Source organism: Bos javanicus, chromosome 24 (genome assembly GCF_032452875.1).
Source record: "Bos javanicus breed banteng chromosome 24, ARS-OSU_banteng_1.0, whole genome shotgun sequence".
In the NCBI taxonomy this organism is placed as follows: Eukaryota; Metazoa; Chordata; class Mammalia; order Artiodactyla; family Bovidae; genus Bos; species Bos javanicus.
This window is the reverse complement of record NC_083891.1, coordinates 37,390,950-37,418,935: the sequence shown is the minus strand read 5'-3', so window position 1 is coordinate 37,418,935 and position 27,986 is coordinate 37,390,950. Positions and strand designations below refer to the sequence as shown.

At 38.9% G+C, this 27,986-nt stretch overlaps 1 protein-coding gene across 2 annotated transcripts in view; it reads left to right on the top strand.

Moving 5' to 3' along the window:
• Positions 1–1,062: 1,062 nt before the first annotated feature.
• The window catches only part of MYOM1 (myomesin 1), a 122,419-nt gene continuing 95,495 nt past the window's right edge, over positions 1,063–27,986 (top strand). The window contains exons 1-5 of one of the 2 annotated variants that reach the window (XM_061399832.1): positions 1,063–1,244; positions 5,435–5,759; positions 22,744–22,881; positions 25,995–26,244; positions 27,041–27,198. In XM_061399832.1, the coding sequence (XP_061255816.1) occupies positions 5,458–5,759; positions 22,744–22,881; positions 25,995–26,244; positions 27,041–27,198 (848 nt within the window). In that variant the 5' untranslated portion in view covers positions 1,063–1,244; positions 5,435–5,457. The remainder of the gene's footprint in view (positions 1,245–5,434; positions 5,760–22,743; positions 22,882–25,994; positions 26,245–27,040; positions 27,199–27,986) is intronic. The other variant, XM_061399831.1, reaches the window with a different exon arrangement.

Genomic DNA, 27,986 nt, shown 5'->3' with positions numbered 1-27,986 from the left:
CTGCATTATTGATCTCCACAGCAGTCCCATAATTTAGATGGTATAATTCCGATTTTATGTCTTCCCTGGTGGCTCAAATGGTAAAGCGTCTGCCTACAATGTGGGAGACCCGGGTTCAATCCCTGGGTCAGGAAGATCCCCTGGAGAAGGAAATGGCAACCCACTCCAGTATTCTTGCCTGGAGAATCCCATGGACAGAGGAGCCTGGTGGGCTACAGTCCATGGGTCACAAAGAGTCGGACACGACTGAGCGACTTCACACACATTCCCATTTTATAGAGAAAGAAAATGAAGCGTAAGGAGAAATAAACTGCTTAAAGTTACATGACTATTAAGTGCCATCGACGGCCTAGAACCAAGTTTTGGTCTGACTCCAAAGTGCAAGTTCTTGACACCAGGTAACATCACCTCTGAATTTGTGAAATGGTGTAAAATCAAAGAAAGAGAATCTCTTGTTAGATAGAGTGACCATACTCTGACTTTAGGTAAGGTAAAACATGCTGCTTCTTAAAGGCTTCAGTTAATGAATAGGGAATCAAAGATTCAAGCTTGAAGTTGTACTATGACCTACTTGGTAAATTTTCCTGAAATGAGAGAAATAGTGACTTGGTATCATCAAGGCAAAGTTTCCACCACATGTAACCCATGTCTTCCCTGCTTGCCTCTAGTCAGCCCCCTGTTCTTTCTTCACGTTGTGTCTCCTAAATGTATTGCTCATGGATTATGAACAGCACATTCAGAACCATATCTTGGTATTAAAATTCCATGAAGTTCATTTTGGGAATCAGATTACTACACCTATTTTTAGCTCATAACACAAACTACTCTTTCTATTACACTTTTAAATATGCTGTGGTAAAATGATGTTGAAAATAACTCATATAGCTAAATAAAAGCCCTACATTTAGCTTAATCAGACCAGACCCACCGACTGGCATGCATGTCAATATATTACTGTGGCAGCTACCTGCCAGGGCCTTCCTCTTCCTTTCCGTTCAGGACTGCAATCCCCATTTGCTGCTATATTTATCTACTCTCTTAGCCATAAAAGGCTGGCTGTGTGGCTCTGACATTCTACTGCCTGACCACATGCATTATTTTTGAACTGGCCCCCAGGGTCCTGTCTTTTTAGCCCTGACTCTTAACTTTTTCTTGGATTCGACCTACGTGGGTTTTTCACTGTCTCATCCAGCACCCACCGTCACATCGGAACATTGCTACCACCATCAATCCTTTGCAAACTGGTAAGTGTGACCTTGAGGCAGAAGAGTGCACTTGATGTTTTATGTGCTCAACAGCACTGCGGTGTGTGTGATTTCTGTCTTCTGAGCTCAGCAGTTTTCTCTAAGAGATGTCAGAATAGCAGAGAAATAGGAAAGTGGAGCTCCAGGGAAGGAATGTGAGCAGCAGGGTGCCAGTTTGTGCTGGCACAGCCCTTCTCTCAGATCAGTGGATTCTTTTAAAATTAAGCTACTGTTCCTGGAGCTATAAAAAACTGTAGCTGTCTCAGATAGAACTGTAAGCATGAGTCAAGTACTCTTTCCAAGTTACAGTTCGGCGGTTTGGTTGAAATCTGAAATGGGTGAGGAAACAGGAAATCATGTGTTTTCCATTCTCCATAAGCCTACAAATCTGATTACAAATTTGATCAAAAGGAGTAGGTTAACTCTGAAGTCTCAAGTTTCTAATTCAGTGATTTTTGCCCCGACAATGCCATGTGGATAAATGTAAGGGTGCAATGGGGGTATTTCTAATTGGAAAATGGCTAAGCAGTATTTCAGAGGCAACGCAGATCCCTGCATCATGACCCTAAAGTTCACAACTTTCTGTGAAGAATTTTTATAGCTTTCAGCCCCTAACTCCTATACAAAAGTATTGTGTCACAATACAACTATGGAGTTAGTGTTTCTTCCTAAATTCCCAAATTATTTTCAGGGAGAAAAAAACAAACAAACAAACACAGGTCTTAAAGGAATGGAAGACAACCAAACCATCTTTCCTCCCAACGCACCCTAGCTGTCATATGTTGGGGGATAATCCTTACTTACTTAATGAAGAGAAGGTAGTTGTACCTTCGTTCCAGAGGTCAGAGCTGTGACAACCAGCTCTGTTGACGTAATGTCAAAACCTGTTTACTTGCAATATATTATCTCTGTGCTTGGAATATTCAGTACTATTAAAAGTAAATATATTGGGGGAAAACAGAAATAAAGAGAATGGAAAATAGAATTGAGGCAAGACATTTAAAGATTTTATTTTGTGAAAATTAACAGCATTTCAAGTTATTTGGGTTCTGAATTTAGCTTATAATACACAAGAAGGTCATTCATTGTTTATTTGGACATCATTCAAATAACATTTTCTGTGTTGCAGTATACTATGTATCATTATGCAAATTTACCAAATAGCTTTATAAATGCCTAATATCATATACTTCTATATTAATATAGTCTACACTTTTTTCTATAAAAATTAATCTAATGATTATTCATTATACTTGATCATTATTCTGTATATTTTAAAATAGAAAATAACAGTCTATTTAAGGGTTGAAGCAAAAGTTGTTTGCTGGTAGCTATTTTTTTCCTCCTGGGAAATGCCATGTAGACTGATATCTTCCATGAGCCTTAACATAAATATTTCTGGAGTGAAGTTTGCTGGATTTTCTTCTCTAGGGAATACATGCCTACTTTTCACTTCAAATAAAAAGATTTTAAGCTTGACCCAGAAAAATGTAGCAAGTTTAGAAAGATTCAGTCCTCATTTAGAATTTTAGAATCAATTTAGAATCATTTAGAATTTAGAATCAATTTGAAAAATTGATTACAACTGATTTTACATGTAAAAAATTTAGGACATGCACAAAAGCATTAATGATGGAAGGGGGTGGCTTTCATAAAACTATTACTTCATCCAGGGTTATTAGTATGGTTGATAGGCTCCAGTCAGTGGACAGATTTCTAAAGAAAGATAATGCAATCTGAAGTCTCCCCTCTCTATGCTAAGCAAACCCATCTTTCATTTTCAGTAGGACTGTTAGCTCAAATTCACAATGCAAACTGCTATACTGCTAACTGACTTTCTTCTTTAATACAGGAAGACTAGGAGGCTTTATATTCTTAATGGAATTTTTCTGGTTTGACACCATCTTTTTGAACCATTTGTGAGATTTGAGAGGGCTTGTTAAATGGCAATATAAGCATCCTCCAGGATCCATCCTAGGACTTTCATTCTCATCTCTTTTTTTGGGGGGAGGGGGGGACTGTATACTATCTATATGCTGGTGAGTCCCAAATGTAGGTCTCCATCCTGGACCTTTACCCTGTATTCCTGAGTCACATGTCCAACATCCCACCTTATCTCGCCACTTGGGTGTCTAGCAGATATCTCAAATGTAAAATGTCTCAAACCAGGTTCCTGCTCTTCCATCCCAAACTGCTGTTTTCTTACAATCCTGCTCATCTCAGTTCACAGCAGCTTTAATCTTCCAGTTACTTAGGCAAAGTCCTTGGAGCTGTCACTTACTCCTCTCTCTCTTTCATACCCTATTCCAGAACTTTCAGCAAGTACTTTTGATTCTACCTACAAAATATGCAGAGTTGGATCCCTTCTCACATTTCACTGCTACCACTATAATCTTTAGCCTGGACTATCGCAGTAGGGTTGCCGTAACAAAGCACCAGAGACCAGGTGGTTTAAACAACAGAAACTTATCTTCTCACAATTCCGGAGGTTAGAAATCTGAGATCAAAGAGTCAGCTGGGTTGGTCTTTTCTGAGGTCTCTCTCCCTGGCTTGCGGATAGTCCATCTTCTCGTGTCTTCCCTCTGCATACGTACATATCTGTGTCCTGATTTCCTCTTCTTATAATGATGGCAATCATGTCCTATTGGATTAGAACCTATCCTAATAACCTCAATTTAACTTCATTTCTTCTGTAAAGATCCTATCTCTAAATCCAGTCACGAGGTTAGGACTTCAAATATGGATTTGGGGAGATACAACTCAGTCCATGGCAGCCTTCTCATTGGCCTCCTGGCTTTCACTCTTGTCCCTCAACAGTCTATTCTCAGACTCAGCAAGAGTGTTTCTCAGCTCAGAACCTTCCAATGATTCCTTACTCCTTTCAGAATAAAAGTCGAAGTCCTTACACTACCTATAGGACACTTCCCTCCTCCCTCCCCACTCCCTGACATCATCTTCTGTACCTCTCTCTGCACCCTTTCACTCCTCACAGCTTCACTGGCCAACTGGCCTCTCCTGGAGTACAATGCAACAGGCAGGCTCACAGCCCCCCAGTGCCTGTGCAGTGGTCTTCCATCCAGAATGCTTCTCCCGTCCCAGATATTCTCATGCTCAGGTGTCACCTTCATGCTCAGTCATCACCATTATCCCTGATGATGCTGTTAAAAGCATCCCATTCCACATTCCTGTTTTATTTTTCTCTATAGCATTAAGCAGGTTCTAATATACCTTACACTTTATTTTCTCTATTTGTCCATCATCACTTGCAATAGAATATAAGATTCTATATAGGGTTATCTACATAGAGCAGGAATTTTGTTGTTTAGTTCATCTATCTCCTGGTCAGGAATAGTACCAGTCTCAATGTAGGTGCTCAGTAATTATTTGCTGAATAAAAACCACATTGGCTGGACACAGACTCTCCATTATTACACAATCTCTCAGGTAAAGTCCCCATCAGAAGGAAATGCCAGAAAATTTGAAATATATATTATTAAAGTGGGCTTCCAGGTGGTACAGTGATAAAGAATCTGCCTGCCAGTGTAGGAGAAGCAGGAGACCTGGGTTTGATCCCTGGGTCAGGAAGGTCCCCTGGAGAAGAAAATGACAACCCACTCCAGTATTCTTGCCTGAGAAATCTTATGGACAGAGGAGCTTGGTGGACTACAGTTCATGGGGTTGCAGAGAGTTGGACACGACAGCACATTTACGTGTATCCACATATATCCATTGAAATAGCACAACGGGGAAAGTTTGAAAAGATCTCTAGGTATTTAAAAAGAAGGCAGCACAATGATAGAAGGAGGTACATCAGGGCTGTGAAGCAGGGAGTTAATTGAGTAAACAGCTAAACTAACCTTCACATTATTTTCCACTTACTCTTTGGAAGAAATAAAAGGGTAGTAATTTTCACCTACTGATTTAGATGTCTTGTTCTGGAGAGTTAGTTCCTTAAGTGAAGTGAAGTGAAGTTGCTCAGTCGTGCCCCACTCTTTGCGACCCCGTGGACTGTAGCCCACCAGGCTCCTCTGTCCATGGGATTCTCCAGGCAAGAATACTGGAGTGGGTTGCCATTTCCTTCTCCAGGGGATCTTCCTGACCCAGGGATTGAACCCAGGTTTCCCACATTATAGGCAGACGCTTTAACCTCTGAACCACCAGTTCACCTCAAACCTGTTACTTTCTCACAGCTTGCCTGGATCCCTGGGGGCACATGATGTCTCTGCCGTTTTATCAGAAACTTCACCAGCACTATGACCGCAGCTACCGCAACAGGGACCTCAGCACCACCATGAGCCAGTACCAGCAGGAAAAGAAAAGCTCAGCCATCTACACCCATGGCTCCACTGCCTACAGCAGCCGCTCATCCGCTGCCCACCGTCAGGAGTCAGCGGCCTTCAGCCAGGCGTCTGCCGCATCCTACCAGCATCAGGCCTCCCGGGCCTCCGAATTTGCCCTGTCGTCTGCAGCCAGTCACAAGGCGGCATCAGCCTATGACTATGGCTACTCCCACGGGTATGTGAAAGCAGCCTTACAAACGCGGGGCAAAGCCGTGCTCTCTGAATACCCCACCCCCACCTTAGGCCCCAGGTTACATTTTCATTTCTTCGTGGGTCTGGCAGCCCTACCTTTAAACCAGGTGTGGAGCAAGGTCAAACCATCTGTTTGGAAGGCCTGGGATTTATGTCTTGGATTCCCCTTTCCCTTGCTTACCTGAGTTTCACAAAGAGCTTCGCAGTCGCCCTGGGGTGTCTTGCTTGAATTGCCAACTGCGATATTGCTAGAAGCAGAGAAGTTTTGCCACAGGTTGTGTTCAACATTCAGCAGCAGCAAAGTTGAGAAATCACATTTCCGACACTCACAGCAGGTTTCCAGGCCCTCTCAACTTTCAACTTAGATGAGAAAAGGATTTAAAATTCACAGACCACAGGAGCCCAAACTGCAGCAGAGATGTGTTCTATTCTTTCTGTGTCTGAAAGCTAGCATCAAAATTCAAGCAGCAAATATTTTCTTTAGCCGGAGCATTTTTATAAAAACATGGCCCTATCTCAGTCAGCTTAACAATACCAGGAACAAACCTATATTCTGACAGAATTATATTTATCAACCCATTGCCATGAGGGAGACCCCACACTAGAGGAAAAGTGAGACTTTCACAGACTCACAGGCTTTGAAAATAAGCTTATGGTTGCCCAGGGGGAGAATAGGGGGAAGAGATAGGGAGTTTGGGATGGACATGTACACACTGCTATATTTAAAACAGATAACCAACAAGGTCCTACTGTATGGCACATGGAACTCGACTCAGTGTTATGCGGCAGCCTGGGTGGGAGGGAGGTTGGGGGAGAGTGGATACATGTATATGTATGGCTGAGTCCCTTTGCTGTTCACACAAAACTATCACAACACTGTTAATCAGCCATACCCCAAAACAAATTTAAAAGTTTAAAAAAAGAAAAGAAAAAGAGGGTTTCAGTAGTATTCTAGGACGAGTGGGATTTAGATGCAGGTCTGGTCTAAAAAGTGAATCAGTGTCCTGTTGCTTTGGAAACAGTTGAGTTGAGATAAATGAGGACTGTTGTATCTAGAAATCGCTTAGGAGCCCAGCACATGGGCTGAGAACTGAATCTGCTTCTGAGGTCCTCCATGCAAAGAGGCAATCTCTCATTCTTCCTAAAAAAATTTCAAACAACAAACCTACTTATAATCTTTGATATTGGAGAAGAAAGTTTCTCGGTGAGTCTGTGGTCATGCAGAGGAGTGTCACCAGGAGAAGTGTTTTCCTGTGAACCCCGAGGTTGGCTTCTCTGTGTCTTGTTCCAGCCTGATGAATGCTGGCTGGATCCGTACCTTCTCAGTCCAAGCCAGTTTTTATTTTCTCAGTATCCTGAGTGAAATGTGTCATGGAGATTAAAAAACACTTGCAAGATTCATGTGATTTTATTAAATGTCTATCTATAGTCCACAGAAAGGATTGTTGAACTTCCAAACGTACGAATTCCTGGGCTGTGTGGTCAGTTACCAGCTGCTGCCTCAGATCTCCTCTGTCTGGCATATATTGCATTATTTGTTATAAACAGATGTTATTTTAAGTCTTATACAATTTATGTCCACAAAATATCTGTCAGGGTAGCTGGGAGAGGTGTTTACTTCTAGGAATTAGAAAAGTGATTGAGGAAATAATACAGTGGTTTGTATGAACAGAAGTAAGGACTGGTTCTGAAGGCAGAAACTCCTGTATCCCTGTGGGTTAATCAGCACCTGATGTACAGCTGTGCTTTGGGGGTGCGGCGCCGACCTCCTGGGAGCTTCTGCACATCCAGTACCAAAGTCTCTGGAGTTTACCTGGAATGTGTGACGGCAACATTCTGAAATTCCACTTAAAATGGAATAGGATCATTCTTCAATCCCACTTTTCATGGGTTATGTGCGCCATGGGATATTCATGAGGACCTCGAATTGGCCGCAAATATGGAAATATTGTCAGGGAGGAGGTGAATTCATTTCTTTTGGCCCTTGTTTCAAATGACCTGCTTTCCAAACGAGACAGGAATGGGCACCGTGCTATGTGATAGTACCATGTGTTCTTCTGAAGAATGTTCCATACATATGTTTAAGGATCTCACTTAGGAAAGCAGCTGTCTTGTAATAGAGAGGATTATGTTTTAAATATCCATTTTCCTGGTCCATCTGTGCTGAATCTATAGAAAATGTAGAAAATGAGTGTTTTCATTACAATTGTTAAGCTAACTCATGTATACTCATTACATTCCCCCGATGCTGTAGAGTCTATAGAGTTTTATGAATTTGTTAGAGAGAGTTTTATTTCTTAAATTCTATTCCTAAATTCTTCTTTTAACCATATATGCACCATTCATATTTATTTACAATCTGATAAATCATATCAAACATTATTAATTGAACCTTTGAGCATCTTTGTATTTTATCCAGAAAACATTTGCTCTATTTTGTCTTTGGAAAACTTAGCCATTTTAGTTATAAACAACTTCAGATAATAAACTTTCTGTAGGAAGTGGAACTATAATTATTTCTATGGTCAACCTTGCATCTTGTTCCTTCTTGCTATTTAAGTATTTATGTAGGTAGATAGGTATTTATTAATGGCTTGGTATGTTTGAACAACTCCACTTATTAGTAGAAATGTGGATCTAAAAAGAAGGGAAGATGCCAATATTTTTTCCTTTGTGTAATGCAATGTAAAAGAAAATAAATCTAACCTAATCCTGGGGGTATTTTAGTTTTTCTTTTTTTAGACCTAGAGCTAACAGGTGCAGATAATATTCTTTGAGCATTTCAAAATCTTTATAATTCTTTCAGGTTATATTTTTTATTTTTCAAAATGGAGCAACTTTTCCCTGCTAAATGAAATCTTTCTCTTGGGGTTGTGAAGAGTGTTGTTAATTAAAACCGGTGTGGAGTTGGAAATGCAGCTCTGCGGAATGTATGTGAATACTGGGCCTGATCCATTTTTAGCCTCTCTTTGTAGTTAGATGTCCTGGTAGTAAAGTGGAAACTATGGGGATTTATATGTGCCCACAGCTTGGCTGACCTCAGTTAAATCTTAAGAACAATGGCTTGTTCAGTGTCACTGTGGTTTTAGCTCAGATCGGTTACCAACTGCATTCTGAGCCAAGAGTTGTAAAATAAGTTCTGGAAGGCTTATTCTAAATGCCTTTGTTCTTAGTCACAGTTAGGAAAAAACTAAATTAAAGAAAGTGATTCAGGAAAACAAAAATGATACAAGACTATTCTTTTATGTTAATAATTCACAAATACTATTAGAGATTAAAGGAGAAACGGTACTCATGACCACTTTGCAACCATTGTGCAAGAGTTCTTAGCCTCTGTTTGTGAATAGGTTTCAACAGAGTTTTGGATGATCTGAAATTATATGTATAATTAGGTCCAGATGAGATTTTTTTTTTTTTTTTTTTTGCTGAGATAGACCCTAGCTTTCATCATATTGTCAGAGAACTCTGTGACTCAACAAAAGTCACCACTACTGCACTAGAAAATCTACATATAAATATCAGCCCAGTGTGTGAGCTGATGATCCCTTCCTAGGGCCAATATTATAGGGAATTAGGATGAAATAAGGCAGATGTTTACAGGGAATGTGGTATATGGAAACCAATGTTTTCAAAATCCTCTCTTTTGAATCAGATGGGAAGAAAAAAGAACGATTTTGTTATGCTTGATAAGTAAAATGAATAACTTCCAGAGGACAACACAGCATATTTCTTGGATGATGAGTCTCTCAGCCCTCTGAGGTTATGGTAGACACCTGTTGTCTGATTCTAAGCAGATTAAAATCCAGCCCTTACAGTGCTTCCCTGGTGGCTCAGTCAGAAAATAATCTACCTGCAATGCAGGAGACCAGGGTTCAATCCCTGGGTTGGGAAGATCCCCTGGAGAAGGAAATGGTAACCCACTTCAGTATTCTTGCCTGGGAAATTTCATGGACAGAGAAACCTGGTAGGCTACAGTCCACGGGATCACAAAAAGTCAGATACAACTTAGCAACTAAATCAAGAAGTATTAAAATATAGCCTCTTCTCTAAAGAAAGATCTAACTATCATATATAAGGAAAAGGCACCATAGTTCCTGGGTAGAAAATGTAGCATTCTAGGATTTGTCTTCCAGAATTTAAGTACCAAGAAAGTGATGAGCCATATTATTTCCTATTTGGTAGGAGAAGGTCTGGGGAAAATCCAAGGAAAACAGAAAGCCAGTTATTCTTTTATCCCCCTAGAAATGGGCGTGTTTGTTGTCAGTCTTACTTCTTTAAAAGGCAACTGGTCTGTGTTCTGAATCCTCCAAACAAACCCTGAGTCCAAAGAGGGTAGCATTCACTGTGCATCAATTTTCAACTCTCACTGCTGTAAAACTGGCTTGTTTGAAGAGAGAACTAGAAGTAGCACTCCTGGCAATACCAGTTTTTCATACAATTGGCAGTTTGTCATAGCTCCATAGAACTGTGGAATGCTAAAGCAGAAAGAGACTAAAAGCTCATCTAATTCAAGCCCTTCCTTCCACAGATAACAAGGCCCAGAAAGACAGGCTTCAACTCTCTGCCTCCTTTGTTTTGTTTACATTGAAAATACTACCCATCAGTCTCTTTTGCAGGCCAAATACAAGTTTCGAGGATATAAGATACCCCAAAATGGCATTAATCTTTTGTAGGCAGGTGAATCAGGCTGTGAGAAGGAAGACATGTCCCCTTAAGGAGTAGGAATAGAGTGAGTAGCCAAAGGTGGAAGAAGGGCCATGCAGTCACCTCCCAGCGCCCAGAGGTGAAACAGTAGCTCTGTTCACTGCTGGCCAAGCAATGGGTGTAACTGAGCCTCCCCGCAGAGATCCCCAAGCTCTGAGAGCCCAAGGGAACCAGTGGTGCAGACTTGACCTTTTCCATACCAGCCTTTCTGGGTGAAAGAGGAGAAAGCAAGAGCACCTCAAATGAGGATCCAGCTAATAGTTGATAAGTGCTCAGTGCTCAGTCCCTCAGTCATGTCCAAGTCTTTGCGACCCCATGGACTGTACCCCACCAGGCTCCTCGGTCGATGGGATTTTCCAGGCAAGAATACTGGGTTGCCTTGGCCTCCTCCAGGGAATCTTCCCAACCCAAGGATTTAACCCAGATCTCCCTCATTGCAGGTGAGTTCTTACCGTCTGAGCCACCAGGGAAGCCCATATACAGCAGTGCCAAGTTGTAAATATATAGAGAGAGGCAGTTTTACAGGAAAAATGGTAGAATAATAAAAGTGAGTTCAGCTCTATTGTGGCCACTCAGTAAAGTCTAGTGGCAACGTATAGATAAGTAAGAAATGAAAATGGAGCTTCTGTTTTCAAGCTTTTGCAAACACCTCGGTGTCATGCTGGGATGACCTACCCATCTTTCAATGTCCAGCTCTTCCACAAAGGCTTCCCTGATAGCCCCAGACAGAAATTGTCTCCAAGCCTGTAAATTCAACTTTGTTTGCTCTGCTCTTTCTGCTTATCTGCCTGCCTGCCTTCTGTCCTTCCATCCTTTCTCCTTTGATTGATGTAACACAACGCCTCAGGCTGGTAGCATTTGCAACCCTACTAGACAGTAAAGGTCTCAGAAAACAAGTCTTTAATTTAATATGTAATCTTCATATCCCCCTCCCACACCAGCATCAAGAATAGAATTGTGCACACAGAGGATAAAAAGTAAGTTTTCTGTTGGAACAAATGATATTATTATGGAAAGTTAAGGCTTTTTGTTTGAAATCTACCTTCTCTTGCACCTTTTAAAATGTCAGCTTGTCTGTGTACTAAGTTTATGCTTAATGTTACAAGAAACAACTTAACTCTTTTCCAAAGCAATTGTATCATTTTACATTCCCACACCAAGGTACAGGGATTCCAGCTTATCCACATTAGTTATTCTCTATCATTTTTTACAGCCTGTCTTTTAGGTATGTGGTGGAGTCTCACTGTGGTTTTAGCTTGCACTTACTTAATAGCTAATGATGTTGACCATCTTTTTAATGTGTTTGGTAGCCATTTGTGTACTTCTTTGGTGAAATGCTTGTTCAAATCTTTTGCCCATTTTTAAATTGGATTTTTTTCTGCTTATTATTGAGTTGTCAGAGTTATTTAAATATTTTGTATATAATTCCTTTCTTAGATGTATGTTCAGAAATATTTTCTCTCATTCTGTGCCTTGTCTTTTCATTCTTTTAACAGTGTCCTTCAGATACCAGAATGTTTACGTTTTGATGAGGTTCGATTTGTCGCTTTTTTCCTTTTTTAGTCATGCTATTAGTGTTATATCTAAGCAAAATTTGGCTTATCAACATCGCTGTTGTTGTTGTTGAGTCGCTAAGTCATATCTGACTCTTCGTGACCCCTGGACTACAGCACGTCAGGCTTCCTTGTCCTTCACGATCTCCTGGAGTTTGCTCAAACTCATGTCCTTTGAGTCGATGATGCCATCCAACCATCTCACTCTCTGTCGCCCCCTTCATCTCCTGCCCTCAATCTTTCCCAGCATCAAAGTCTTTTCCAATCAGTCAGCTCTTCGCATCAGGTAGCCAGAGTATTGGAGCTTCATAGAGTTTCTCTTATCTTTTTTTCTAAGAGTTTTATAATTTTAGCTTTACATTGAAAAATATCCAGTTTGAATTATTTTTTTGGTATGTGATGTGAAGTTCTAAATTCATCCCTTCACATATACATGGACTGTTGTCACGGCACCATTTGTTGAAAAGATTATCCTTTCCCCCTGAAATCATTTAGCTCCTTTATCAAAAATATATTGACCATGTATGGCTGAGTCTTCTCACTGTTCACCTGAAACTATCACATTGTTAATTGACTATATCCCGATACAAAATAAAAAGTTTTAAAATAACAATAAAGAAAAAGAGCTTTGAAAAGAAAAAAAAATCAATTGACTGTAAATGAAAAGGTTTATTTACAGATTCTCAATTCTGTTGCATTGATCTGTATGCCTGTCCTTAGGCCAGTACCACACTTTCTTAACTACTGTTGCTTTATAAAAAGTTTTTAAATTGGTGGATGTAAGTTCTCAAACTGAGTTCCTTTACAAAAAAATTTTTGCTTATGTAGTTCCTTCATATTCCCATATAAATTTTAAGATCACCTTGTCAATTTCTACGAAGACAAAAGTCTTCTGGCAATTTGATAAAAATTATGTTGAAAGCATAAATCAATTTGAAAAATATGCCATTTTAACAGTGCTGACTCTTTCAATCCATGAACATGTATATTTATTTACTTAGATCTTTGTTTCACTTATCATATATTGTTTTTTAATCTTCAGTGTAAAGTCTTATACTTCTGTTAAAATTTTTCCTAAATATTTTATTCTTTTTGATAGAATTGTGAGTGGAGTCTTAATTTTATTTTTTCATTTTTCACTGCTAGTAAACAGAAGTGTAATTGATTTTTGTTCTTTGATTCTGTATCATGTGACCTTGCTGAACTCATTTATTAGCATTTGTGTGTGTGTGTGTATGAAAGTGAAAGTGAAGTGGCTCAGTCGTGTCCGACTCTTTGCGACCCCATGGACCATAGCCTACCAGGCTCCTCTGTCCATGGGATTTTCCAGGCAAGAGTACTGGAGTGGGTTGCCATTTCCTTCTCCAGGTTATCTTCCCGACATTTTCTATATATACGATTATATCATCTGTAACTAAAGTTAGACTTGCTTTTCAGTTTTTCAGTTTAACTAATTGCCTCGACTATTCTTCACTGTGCTGTAAATGTCAGTACAATATTGAATAGAAGTGGCAACAGCAAGTATCATAGCCTTGTTCCCCAGAGTTGGACTGTTAAGAAGGCTGAGCGCCGAAGAATTGATGCTTTTGAACTGTGGTGTTGGAGAAGACTCTTGAGAGTCCCTTGGACTGCAAGGAGATCCAACCAGTCCATTCTGAAGGAGATCAGCCCTGGGATTTCTTTGGAAGGAATGATGCTAAAGCGGAAACTCCAGTACTTTGGCCACCTCATGCGAAGGGTTGACTCATTGGAAAAGACTCTGACGCTGGGAGGGATTAGGGGCAGGAGGAAAAGGGAACGACAGAGGATGAGATGGCTGGATGGCATCACTGACTCAATGGACATGAGTTTGAGTGAACTCTGGGAGTTGGTGATGGACAGGGAGGCCTGGCATGCTGCAATTCATGGGGTTGCAAAGAGTCGGACACGACTGAGCAACTACTCTGATCTGATCTGATCTGATGATATTAGTTATAGATTTTTCACAGATGGCCTTTATCAGATTGAGGAAGTTCCCTTCTATTCCTATTTAGTTGAGAATTTTTTAACATGCAAGAAAGCTGAATTTTGTCAAAAATTTTTTGCACCTCTTGAGATGATAATGTGGTTTTTGTTCTTTATTCTATTAATATGGTGTATTACACTAATTGATTTTCAGATATTAAATCAACCTTGCATCCCTGGGCTAAATTCTGCTTGGTTTTATATGTTGCTGGATTCAGTTTACTGATATTTTGTGAAGGATTTTTGTGCCTATGTGTATGAGGGATATTGGTTTGTAGTTTTTAAAAAAATTATAATATCTTTGGCTTTGATATCAGGTAATAACTGGCCTTACAGAAAAAGTTGGGAAGTGTTTCCTTCTCTTCTGTTTTTTTTTTTTAAATATGGAAATGATTGGTTTGTTTCTTCCTTAAATAGTTCATGTAATTTGTCAATGAAACCATTTAGGCCTGGGCTATCATTGTGCATGGATTTAAAAAAATATTTATTTATTTGGCTGTGTTGGGTCTTAGTTGTGGTACATGGGCTCTCTACTATGTGGGATTAGTTGCTCCACAGCATGTGAGATCTTAGTTCCCTGACTAGGGATGGAATCTGGGCTCCCTGCATTGCAAGGCTGCCGTCTATGGGGTCGCACAGAGTCAGACACAACTGAAGTGACTTAGCAGCAGCAGCAGCATTGCAAGGCAGATTCTTAACCCGTGTACCAGCAGGGAAGTCCTTGTGCATAGATAAATTACTAATTCAATTTCCTTATTTGTTATTGATCTGTTATTATTTTTAATTTCTTCTTGAGTTAGTGTTGGTTATTTAAATCTTTATGGGAATTTTTCCATTTCATTTAAGTCATCTAATTTTGGGGCATAAATGCATTTATCATGTTTTCTTGTGATATATGAGAGATTTGCTTTAGCATTTCTTGTAAGGCAGGTCTGCTAGCAATGAATTCTCTCTTTGTCAATGTCTTTACTTTGTTTTCAGTTTTGAGTAGTGGTTTTGCTGGATATAAAACTCTTGATTTAGTTTTTCCCCAGCACTTAAATATGTCATACAAATGTATTCTGGGATGTATAGCTTCTGATGTGAAATCAGTCATTAATACCTTGTTCCCTTGTATGTGATGAATCATTTTACTCTTGCTACTTTCTAGTTTTCTCTCTGGCTTTGGCTTTCAACAGTTTGACTATGATATGTCTACATGTGTATCTCTTTGGGAGTATCATACTTGGGTTTGTTGAGCATCTTGGATTCACAGAGTACTATTTTTACACAATTTGGGCAATTTTAAGAAAGCAACAGTTAGAACTGGACATGGAACAACAGACTGGTTCCAAGTAGGAAAAGGAGTACATCAAGGCTGTATATTGTCACCGTGCTTATTTAACTTATATGCAGAGTACATCATGAGAAACACTGGGCTGGAAGAAGCACAAGCTGGAATCAAGATTGCCAGGAGAAATATCAATAACCTCAGATATGCAGATGATACCACCCTTATGGCAGAAAGTGAAGAGGAACTAAAAAGCCTCTTAATGAAAGTGAAAGAGGAGAGTGAAAAAGTTGGCTTAAAGCTCAACACTCAGAAAACGAAGATCATGGCATCCGGTCCCATCACTTCATGGGAAATAGATGGGGAAACAGTGGAAACAGTGTCAGACTTTATTTTTAGGGCTCCAAAATCTCTGCAAATGGTGATTGCCGCCATGAAATTAAAAGACGCTTAACTTCTTGGAAAGAAAGTTATGACTAACCTAGGCAGCATATTGAAAAGCAGAGATATTACTTTGCCAACAAAGGTCCGTCTAGTCAAGGCTATGGTTTTTCCAGTGGTCATGTATGGATGTGAGAGTTGGACTGTGAAGAAGGCTGAGCGCCGAAGAATTGATGTTTTTGAGTCGTGGTGTTGGAGAAGACTCTTGAGAGTCCCTTGGACTGCAAGGAGATCCAACCAGTCCATTCTAAAGGAGATCAGTCCTGGGGGTTCTTTGGAAGGAATGATGCTAAAGCTGAAACTCCAATACTTTGGCCACCTCATGCGAAGGGTTGACTCATTGGAAAAGACTCTGACGCTGGGAGGGATTAGGGGCAGGAGGAAAAGGGAACGACAGAGGATGAGATGGCTGGATGGCATCACTGACTCAATGGACATGAGTTTGAGTGAACTCTGGGAGTTGGTGATGGACAGGGAGGCCTGGCATGCTGCAATTCATGGGGTTGCAAAGAGTCGGACACGACTGAGCGACTGAACTGAACTGAACTGAAGCCATTATTTCTTTAAATATCTTTTCCTGCCCTTTCTCTCTTTCTCCTCTTTCTGATACTACCTTTACTCATATAGTGGTATATTTGATGTTGTCTGACAACATATTTTTTCTTCATTCTTTTTCTGTTTGTTTTTTCCTTTAGATTAGATAGTTTCTATCTTCAGCTTACCTGATTATTTTATTATTTTATATAAAATCTTTTGGGTCCCTTTAATAACTTTTTCATTTAACTTATTGTACTTTTAAACTCCAGAATATCCATTTGACCTTATTTTACAATTCCTATCTTTTTGTTGACATTCTTTCTTTTTGAGTCATTATTATAATACTTCCCTTTAATTATTTAAACATGGTTTCCTTAATTAGCCTTTGAATATAGTTCCTTATTTTTGAACATATTTCTAATTACTGTTTTGAAGTCTTTGTCTGCTAAATCCAATATCAGGGTGCACTTGGAGACAATTTTTATTTACTGCTTTTTTTCTTCTAGCATGCATCACACTCTCCTATTTCTTCTCATGTCTCATAATTATTTTGTTGTTGAAAATAGGGCATAATAGATAACATATTGTAATAATTCTGGATTCTGAATTTTCCCCAAATGTGTTGCTGCTGTGTTTTGTTTAATTACTTGCCTAAACATATTTATAGACTCTGTTTACCCAGCACTGTTACTGCTGATGTCTTTGTTTAGTGTTTAAAAAAATTATTGTTCTTATTTTTAAGCCTGAATTCATAGGGATCACTTGATATTTGCATAGATTAATGACCAGTCAGTGAATGGTCAAACATCTGTGCTCAAACATCTCAAGACAGTAAAGCTTCCATCCTCTGGCAATAGATCTGTGTGTCTGAGTGTGTATGTTGGGGAGCATATTTGAAGTCCAGGTCATTTTAAAATGTATATGCCCTGGATTTGTTTTCGAGTGAAATCCGTGAGGCCTGGCATTCATGGGGTCGCAAAGACTTGGACATGACTGAGCGACTGAACTGAACTGAACTGAGACTTCCTTGTCTCTTCTCCACACACACAGGCTTACACTCAGCCAATCATATGTGGATAACCTGAGTCCTTTCTAGTTTTTTCTACTTAATCACATGGAGAGAGCTTACGAAGGCCCCCATGGTGGTCTTATTTTTCAAATCTTCCTGTTATCTCTCTGAGTGATCTGCCCATCTGCTGCTTGTTCCAGCCATGACTGTATCCTAGGACTGACTGAGCTGCTGGTCTTCCCCTGTTTGTTTGCTACTTAGATGGCTACCGTTACTCACAGTGTTGCTGGTTGTGGAGGTTTATCATGCTCTGCTCCAAATCAGCCCCTCTGACAGTGAATATTAAGAGTGTCTCACCTTTTCCCACCTTAGTAGAACTACTTTATAGACTGAGCTGGGGGTGGGTGGGAAAGAACTAGACAAGCATGTCACACAGACTCCCACTATTCAGACTTGAAGCTCAGTATCTTTTCATGAATAGCCACGTGTCAGTGTAGTGTGTGCCTGTACTTGATTTTCAGAGGCCTGAATGGGTTGGTTTTGACAATTGTATCCAGGTTTATCACTGCTTTTTTGGAGAGAGGAACTGCTGAACTATTCACTCCACCATACTGGAAGTCCCATCTCTGCATTGGTCATTCTTACTAGCTCCTCAGCTGATTCTGATATGAAGTCAGAGTTGAGAATCATAGAGATAGGGTATGGTTACAGGAGGTTGAATCTTGATTTCACCTCATTCAATAAACACTTACTGAACACTGTCAGGCACTGGACACAGTGCTGAGGATATAAATCTAACTTTTAGGCCATCCCTCTCCTTGAATAGTCACAGGAGTGGGACAGATAGAGAAGGAAATCAATAATGTAATGTAATCATGAGCATTTGTGGGTGGGTGGTGCTGGGTTTGGGAGCAGTGTCAGCAAAAGACAAAGCCTACCAGCTCATCATTTTTTTCTAGAACATGCTGATAAGTTGTCATAATTTTTTCAGAAAGTAATATAGCCATTTAGTAGATCCATATTTAACATAACCAGGCATAGTTAACTCATCCTGAGGAACTAGGACAATTTTTCACAATTATGTGAAATTACGATGACTATAAACATGACTTTGAAGAACTAGCATTTGACCTCATGTAAAGTTTAATGAGTTTCTTAATGCTTTATTTCTAATTGGACTGTGATGATTTCGTAACCTCTATGTTTTGTGCTGTACTTACTCACTCAGTCGCATTCGACTTTTTGCTAGATGTGAATAAATTCAGAAACAGCTAATCAACATCAGAGTCGTTATTGGCATGTTATGTATGTTGTTGTGGTTTCCGAAGTGGGGAGTCCATGAAGGCAAGCCAAGGAAGTGTAGGAAGATATATTAGCACTTCTGTCTTTAAAAAGATTAAATTTGGCCCTGAACATTTTTGTATTGGTTGAAATTTCATAAAATGAGAATATTTATTCAGCAGTATATGTATAAAATTTATAAATAGACAGACATATATAGGTGACATGATCAAACATGTTTGGATCGAGAAGGCTCAGACACGAAGTTGAAGGCCACTGGTATAGAGGAAAGAACACTAACCCACATGGGTGCTGGTCCTAGTTCACCTACCAACTTGCTGGGTGAGCCTGGGCAAGTTATAAAGACACTCTAGGTCTTCTACATCTATAATGCAAGGAGGGTGGTGTAAATGTCCCTGAGATCTCTTCCAGTCCAGTGATTCTATAGTAGTTTTGTTCTTTCTTTTCCTGTCAAGAATAATTATGAAGTTGTACAAGCAGAAGGTTATGTTGTTGATGTTCAGTATTTGAACTGGATGAAATGCAAGTTTATTTCTGAGTCCCTGGAACATTTCTAGAGAGAGCTTTCTCCTGGGCTACATCCCTTCTCTGCGGTGCTGCTGGTCATAGATGTGATGATGTCAAACAAACCATGATATATCCTTAAATTCTACTAACTTTAGGCATATTAACAGAGGACATACCACAATTAGTAGTAGAGTACAGGTAGATGTACCTAGACACAGTTACAGATGCGTGGGTGCACGTGCACACACAAATCAATCCTCACATATAGTTTCAAAACTTACCTTAGTTTCAGGGACTTCCCAGGTGGCTCAGTGGTAAAGAATCCACCTGCCAATGCAGGAGACATGGATTTGATCCCTGCGTCAGGAAGATCCTCTGGAGAAGGAAATGACAACCCACTGGAGTATTCTTGCCTGGGAAGTCCCAAGAACAGAGGAGCCTGGAGGGCTACGGTTCATAGGGTCGCAGAGTCAGACACGACTTAGCAACTAAACACAATAGCTTATTTTCACTGCCTTCATAAATTGAAATTCAGAAAGAATCAAAATTTAAGATGTAAAGAACATTAAATATAGTTTTAATAGTTAAAAGACCACATTGATCCATACATACCAAACTTTAAGTGTCTACTCAGAAACTGGCTTTTGAGACAGGATTATTTTCAAAATTTAGATGCAACTAAAAGCCCAAGAGGTTAGCAAGCCTTTATTTAGCTCTTTGATGTAACTTCAAAGAAATTCAAATTTTAAAAAGAAATTTAAATTTTACATTTTCTATTGAACTCCTTTAAAAACATTATTTGACTTTAAAATTTGATAGAGTAAGATGTTAGGTTTCCGTGTTCTTGGGTCATAACAAAAGAGACAATTGATGGCTTTTCTTCACATAATTAGTTACACAATTATTGCATAGTCAGTTTCTTAAAACTTCATTGAGTTTTAAACTCAATCAGATGAAGATGTCTTCTCAGACATCTTTGATAAATGACTTAACATTGCCAAATAGTCTGTTAGCACAGTATTTTAACATTTAATCCTAAATACACTCTTCTTGTTAGCTTGAAGAAACTTTAGAGAGCACAAGAAATGTTTGATATCTTCTAAGTACTTTGGATTTTCTAAATAATACTATATAATATGTAAAACCACAGTCCTTTTATAAGGTCTTTTGTTCCAAATGAAATATGACATAAAAACTAATGATAGTTCCATAAATCTTTACCATAAAGTTCAAGTATTAAAAATTGTCTGCTGTGATTTACCTGTGAGAATAGAATAATCACATTCTGGCACATTGTATGTAACAAATGCTTCGTTTGAAAGATTTATCTTAAAGGAAAAAAATGACTGAAAAAAAAAGGAACAACAATACAACAAAAAGAAGGACAAATCATGACTTTTATTTTTTAATTGAAGGATAATTGATTTACAGAATTTTGTTGTTTTCTGTCAAACATCAGCATGAATCAACCGTAGTTATACATATATCCCCTTTTAATATAAGCAAACCTTGAAAATATGCTCATGAGGATATGAGTGTAGACAGTAGAATGAAAATAAATAGTAAAAAGAGCAAAAATAGAGAAATGAGAAAAATCAGAAAATCCAAATGTTCTATAAATAGAAAAAAAGAAGCTCAAACTCCATAATTAATTTTATTTTGTATAGTAATGGAATTAAAGGAGTGATGGAAAATACCACTTTAAACTTAGACCTGTATTAGCACAGCCTGTACTTTGTAACTCACTAAGGGTTTAGAATGCAATCATTTTGCTGTTGCTTGGAACAGCCACCCAAGAACAAATTTCATTAAGCCTTCCAACTGGTAACCAATCCACAAGCTTGAATTCAAGGTTCTAACCTTTAGTGTTAATGCTCATCATAGAACAAGAGCTACATATTCACCCTGGGGGAGAGGTGGTTAGTTGGGGAGGAAGAGGTCTGTCATTTCCATGCTACCCCTCCACTCCAGGAATTGAAGCCTGTAGCTCACCCTATACTCCCAGGCCCAGAACCACTGTACTCCCAGGGCTTCCTAGAAGCCCCAGAGTTCTGCGTTGCTTGCTTTGCAGAGGATAAGTTTATTTGCATTATTGTGTATCCATTCTGTACTCTGTATATGCACTGTCTTCTTTTGATCTAAGTAATCCCTGCTTTTCCTAATGTTTTTTAAAGATTGAGAAACAATCAAGGTTTGGACTCTGGAAGGTTTTTTCTGTTTTAACTGGGCAGCTTGGTTTTTCCTTGCCACACCATTCACATGCTTCATTTTCTTTTCAAATTTTCTTGACACTAGGGACCTTTTTTTTAAAAAAAAAATTTATTTTATTTTTAACTGGAGGGTAATTGCTATACAATATTGTGATGGTTTCTGTCATACATCAACATGAGTCAGCCATAGGTATATATCCCTTCCCTCTTGAACCTCCCTCCTACCTCCTTCCCCACCCCAACCCTCTAGGTTGTCACAGAGCACTAGCCTTGGGTTCCCTGCATCATACAGCAAACTCCCCTGGCTATCTGTTTTACATATGGTAACATATATGTTTCAATGCTATTCTCTCAAATCCTCCCATCCTCTCCTTTCCCCACTGTGTCCAAAATTCTGTCCTTTATGTGCGTGTCCTTTGCTGTCGTGTGCATAGGATCATCCCTACCATCTTTCTAGATTCCATATATTAGAGATCTTTTTAATATTAATTTTCAATTTCAGAATCAATTCAAGTCTATAGAAAAATTGCAAGGGTCATACAGAGAGTTTCTGTATGATTTCTTGTTGTGACTTTCTGTCGTTACAATGGAGACGAGAGACCTTTCACCTGAGTCCATGGATTGACTTCAGAGAGTCCACAGTCTCCTGAAATTTAAGCCAAATTCTGCATTTGAATGAAAATGCATTTCATTTCGTCCAAGAACTATATAGATTAAGACTGTACTTTTAATGTCATCAGTCCTTTTCTCTAGGTGCAATCTCAGTTGCCTTGTTTCCCACTGTAATGCATTTTTTGGTTTATTAGAACAATAGCTGCCTCCAAGCACCACTGGCACCAGTGTGCATGGGTGGATTTTTGTGTGTACTACAGCATTATCAAAAGGTTCTTTATCAAATCTGTAATTTTCTGAGTCACTTGATGCTGTGTATTCATCTAAAACATATTAATTCTGTTGTTTAATGAGCTCAATGTTCTTTCAAATGGAGTCTGCTACATTATACAAAAACCTGAAGTTCAACCTCAAGGCCCTGCTTCAGAATTGCCTGGGCTCTCAATACAGAAAATTTGCTTTATTTTTGTTTATCAATCCTCTGAAAGCATTTGGATGCACAATGTATCCAACCCATTCATGTAGGCTGCCTACATTTCCAACATAAACTTAACAGCAAAGGGTATCCGGAAACATTACCAAAGCACAGCTGCTTTCCCCTGAAACTTTAATGAGAAAAAGCCATGAAATTACCACAGACCTATTTTTCTTATGTCTGCATAGAGTGCATTATGTGAGGTCATTTTCACTCTATTTTAGTTCTAAAGATAGAAGATAATTATAACATTAGCCATCTAGGAGTCTACGCAACACTCCTAAATTTAAAACTTCTAAACATTTTTTAAATTATTGACTAACATTAGGGTGTTTGTTGTCAGACTTACAGATTCCAGTCTGATGTTAGATTATTCATCCAAGTTGAGCCCCCAAACAAAGAGAGCCAAGAAGAGCCTTCTTTCTGGAGAGGAGAAAGAAAATCTGCCAAGTGACTACCTGGTGCCTATTTTTTCAGGACGGTACGTATGAATTCTCTCCCTGGATCTGATTTTTAGAAAGTGGAGAGAGACTCCCCTAGTGGAACTGTTTAAAATTAAGACTCCATGCTCCCAATGCAGAGGGCATGGGTTTGATCCCTGGTCAAGGGACTAACTCTCACATGCTGCAGCTAAGAGTTTACATGCTACAGTGAAGATCGGGGATCCTGCATACTGCAGCTAAGACCTAGTGCAGACAAGTTAAGTAATTAGTTAATTATTTATAAAAAGAAGTGGGGAATAAATGTTTTCAGGTAGTAATATCAGCTATCATTTATTGAGCATTTACTTTGTACTGGTTGAGAAAGGTCTGAGAACCTTGGAACTGTGCATAGTGGGAGATGTGATCATTGTAAAAATGTTTGCCATCACATAGGATGGCTGTATGACAACAGAGATTATGATTAGAGGCTTATTTCTAATTAGGTAACTAGTTGAAACTAGAAGCAGAGTATTGGATGCTAGTGATTGGACACTATATACAGTTGCTATAGTTAGGGCACAAAGAAAGGTTAAAACTATAAAATATTGGGTGAACTAAAAGAAAAAAATCAAATGATACATTTAGGTAGATTGGTTGCCAGTGTGGTTTTAATTATTATTCATTAGGAAGAAAAAAATCCTTAGATAACATAGACTAACTAAAAGCATTGCGGGCATAGCTTGAATGCCTGGCTTATATTTGTTAAATAAAAAATAGATTACTATTTATTTTGAGATAAAATTCAAACAAAATAATCACTAAGTCACAAGTCTGTGTAATGCCAAATTTCTGTTTATAATATAAACAGTTTTGAATGATAATATATACAAAGAAATCTTGAAAGGAGACTTGTCTAAGACACCAAGTTAAAGTTTAACAGAAACTTTCTGAGCCTTTCCTGTTTATTTTCCTTTGATTATTCACAAAGCTAATGTGATGTTCAAAACGAGGTCACCCTCTCCGGGCAAAAGCTATCAGGAAAATCAGTAGGCAATAACTCGGTTGTAATTTTTGGTGACCTACTTCTGTTTCCCTGCATTTTCTCTTCCCATAGCTTTTTGATGGTTCCTTTCCCAATTGTTTCAGAGGCTGATGTCATAATTGCTGCAAACCTACTTAGGAAAGGGATAAACAATATTCTATTTTTAGCTTTTTATTTTATATCTTTGATTTTTCAAACTGAACTTTATAGACAAACAGGCTTATATTGTGAAGTATGCTTGCCCAGACTCAGCTTCCTCACAGTTGGTTTAATGGCACTCATATTCCTTTTAGGAGATTACTAGGTTGGAGGAGAAAAATATTTAATTTTGTGTTTTAAAAAAAATCATTTAAAAGTCATGTCAGCTTAGCATTAACCTATATGACATGACTCTCCACCTGTGTGGGCACATTTTGAAGCTTCTCACTCTCTCCAGCTTCTTCCTGCCCTTTTCTCACCAAACTATTTTGTTCCCTCCAGATCAGTGTCAAGAAATTATTTACAGAATAAGCTGTGATAAATGAAAGTTTGAATAAAAAATTTATATTCTAGGTTTTATTTCCAGTTCTTCATTTTTTATATGGAGCCATCTCCTATATTCTATTACTATGAAGATAACACTTCATAATGATGTTCATTAACATCTAAGAGAACAGGAGAGTAATGAACGTTTGTTGAGTACGTGTTGTTTGCTGGAAATCATTGTAAGTGCTTTATATATAAACCATCCTTCTAAGTCCTCCATTCAGCTCTGGAGAGGTATTAGTATGTCAATTTTTTGTACAAGGAAATCAAGGCACTTGTAACGGTTGAGCCGAGAGTTCTCCTAGGGCTGGCAAATGCAAATATAGTACATTTTTGGAGAATACGATTTCTTCTGGATGGCACTTGAAAATTCCACTTCTTACAGTCTAGGTAGGGCTTCCCAGGTGACACTAGTGGTAAAGATCGCAGCTGTCAATGCAGGAGACATAAAAGACATGGGTTTGATCCCTGGTTGGGAAGATCCCCTGAAGGAGGGCACAGCAACCCACTCCAGTATTCTCGCCTGGACAGAGGAGCCTGGTGGGCTATAGTTCATAGGGTCGCAGAGAGTCAAAGACGACTGAAGCGACTTGGCACACATGCACGGTCTAAGTAGAGCTAACTTTATGTCAGCGACAGGTTTTAAATTGAGATAGAGGATTGGAAAGGTTTTAAATTTATTTAAAATGTTCAGTAGTGTGTTTTTGATGTTTGCATCATATTCTTGCTCTTATACCTAGATTATAGCAGGGTTATTGCTGACATGCACATATGCACTTACTTAAAGGCAAATGTCCCTGCTGTTCTGGGTCAAAAATATATTTTTAAGTGTACTTGAGTTTTCCTAATTGCAGTTGCCGCCCTCTTCCCCATGCCCAACCTCCATGTCCTGTGGCATGTGGGATCTTCCTGGACCAGGGGTCAAACCCATGTCCCCTGCATTGGCAGGCTGATTCTTATCCACTGTACACCAGGGAAGTCCCTCATAACCTTTATTATTTTGGAAAGGAAACTGCTAGGCATAAGGATCACACATACATTTATAGCTTATTTATGCGTGCAGCAGCTCTGGGTAATGCATTCCGTCATCTGAGTTACAGAATCCAGATAAAGCACACTAGTCATAAATCAGGATCCCAGTCACACAACTGTCTGTCATTTTACAATGCTGTCTTTTCTAGAAGGAAGTCATAAATTAATATTTTATTACAGACTAAACTGTGTTTAAACACACCAAGGAAACCAAAGAAATGATGTTGGGCAAATTATCTTACTTCTCTGTGCCATGTTACCAGATGTCTAAAGTAGAAAGGATACCATTTATTTCAAAGGGTTGTTGTGGGGGAAAATGAGATAATTTATGCAAAAAGCACTTGGCAGAGCACCCAGGCCATAATAGGTATTACCATCGTCGTTATCATTTGTTAAGGTGACGGTCACGTCCATGTGTGAAGAGTTAGCTCCTACGGGCCAGTGTTTTGTACGTCAGGTTTTCCTTGGGCACAGTGTACAACATCTTAGGTCTGGTGCTTTGAACTTGGTGAAATTGGGCAGTCTTATCACTGACATCCACAATAACCGTATTTTGCTGTTACTTTATTTTAGCCAAGTGCATGTCAGTGGAATTACAGACACGGAAGAGCAAAGAATTAAAGAAGCTGCTGCTTACATAGCCCAGAGGAATCTCCTTGCTAGTGAGGAAGGAGTAACAGCCAGCAAGCAGTCCTCTGTATCTAAGCAGTCCTCTGTATCTAAGCAGTCCATGTCCACGCTTCACCAGGAAGAGGCTTTTGAGAAGAAGTCAAGGAAAGTTGCCATTCGAGAAAAGGCAGATCACCTGTCACTGAAAAAAACGGTAAGAAAAGACAATTTAACATAACTTAAAAAAGTATAAGTGCCACCACTACATATAAAATGGGCTTCCCTGGTGGATCAGACCGTAAAGAATCTGTCTGCAATGCAGGAGACCTGGGTTCAATCCCTGGGTTGGGAAGATCCCCTGGAGGAGGGCATGGCAACCCACACCAGTATTCTTGCCTGGAGAATCCTGTGGATGGAGAAGCTAATAAGGACCTACTGTAAAGCACAGGGAACCCTACTTAATACTCTGTAATGATCTATATGGGAATAGAATCTAAGAGTGTTTACATGTATGTGTATAACTGATTCATTTTGCTGGTGCAGCAGCAACTAATACAGCACTGTAAATCAACTATACTCCAATAAAAATTAATCTTAAAAAAGTAGAAATGCATGTAACACTGTGCCTGTGTGTAATATAGATTAGTTTCAAATGAAGAAATGTGTGGTCTTGTGGAGAAACAACTAAGAAAAAAGGGGAAAAGACACCAAAATGTATAGTTCAAAGAAAGACAGATTTCATAGTTTTAAATTCTGTGAAATTTTAGGTTCTACAGAAATTAAAGTTCTTGAGGACCTTAAGAAATCCACCTTTGGAAAGTACAATATGTTGCTCAGGCTTAGAATGTTAAAAATTAAGTGATATGTCTATTTTTTAAAGGGATGAGGGGAGTTCATTTGCTCCAAATACCAGACTAAGACTCCAAATGAAAAAATGATCATTTTGATTTCTACATTTCATTTTTGTAGCACATGTTACTTTGATTTCATGTCTTGATAATTTTTTTCAGTTAGAAGAAACTGAGGCATTTCATAAAAAGTTGAATGAAGATAATCTTCTCCATGCTCCTGAATTTGTCATTAAACCTCGTTCCCATACTGTTTGGGAGAAAGAAAATGTAAAATTACACTGCTCTGTAGCTGGCTGGCCAGAACCTCGTCTCACATGGTACGCTATCTTTTTGAAAGCTTCTCATAGAATTGATTACTCAAATTAATTTTAAATCCTGTGAAAACATGTGGATTTATGAACATGCAAGAGTCAGTGAAAGCATCTGTAAGTTCGAGTAAATTTTTTTAAATAGTGAAGAAAGAATACATGCATGGAAGGAAGAATGATTTTGCATCCATTATAATTTATACATCCTCTTATACAAATGGGTCTTTATCTTATATAAAGTGTTAAAATTTAGTCAGCATATTTATTTGGTAACATTTTGTGATGAAAAGCACTGCCACCTTTTAGAGAGATAAAGCTCAGAGGGCTTCATCTCTAGTCTTCATGTGAGCTGAGGTCCTAGTTTCTAAAGCCAAACAAAGAAGGGGATGGGACGGGGAGCTATTTCTAATATGAGGTCTGAAGAAACTTTCATTCCATAAAGAAGAAGCTCCCCTTTTTTCCGCCCATTATATATCCTATTGCAATTGTCAGTGACTTGGTAACCCCTAAAATCAGAACTGTCATGGAGAGCAGTCATGGAAATCAGTCTGCCATGGAGAGCAGGAATCTGAAGAGGATTGTAAACCAGTTTTAAAAGGTGTTTTCTGTCTTATTCTACAATGTGGGTATTTTGCATGCTGCTTTCTTACCCTCGCGGGTGTGGTGAATGCCCTGTGTCGCAGTATAAACACTGCAGAGAATGGCACTGTTGCCCACAGGGCACCAGCTCCTTCTCCCTTTTCTGTCATTTCTAATGTTGTTTGGACACCTGGCTTACATAACAGAGGCTGACAAGA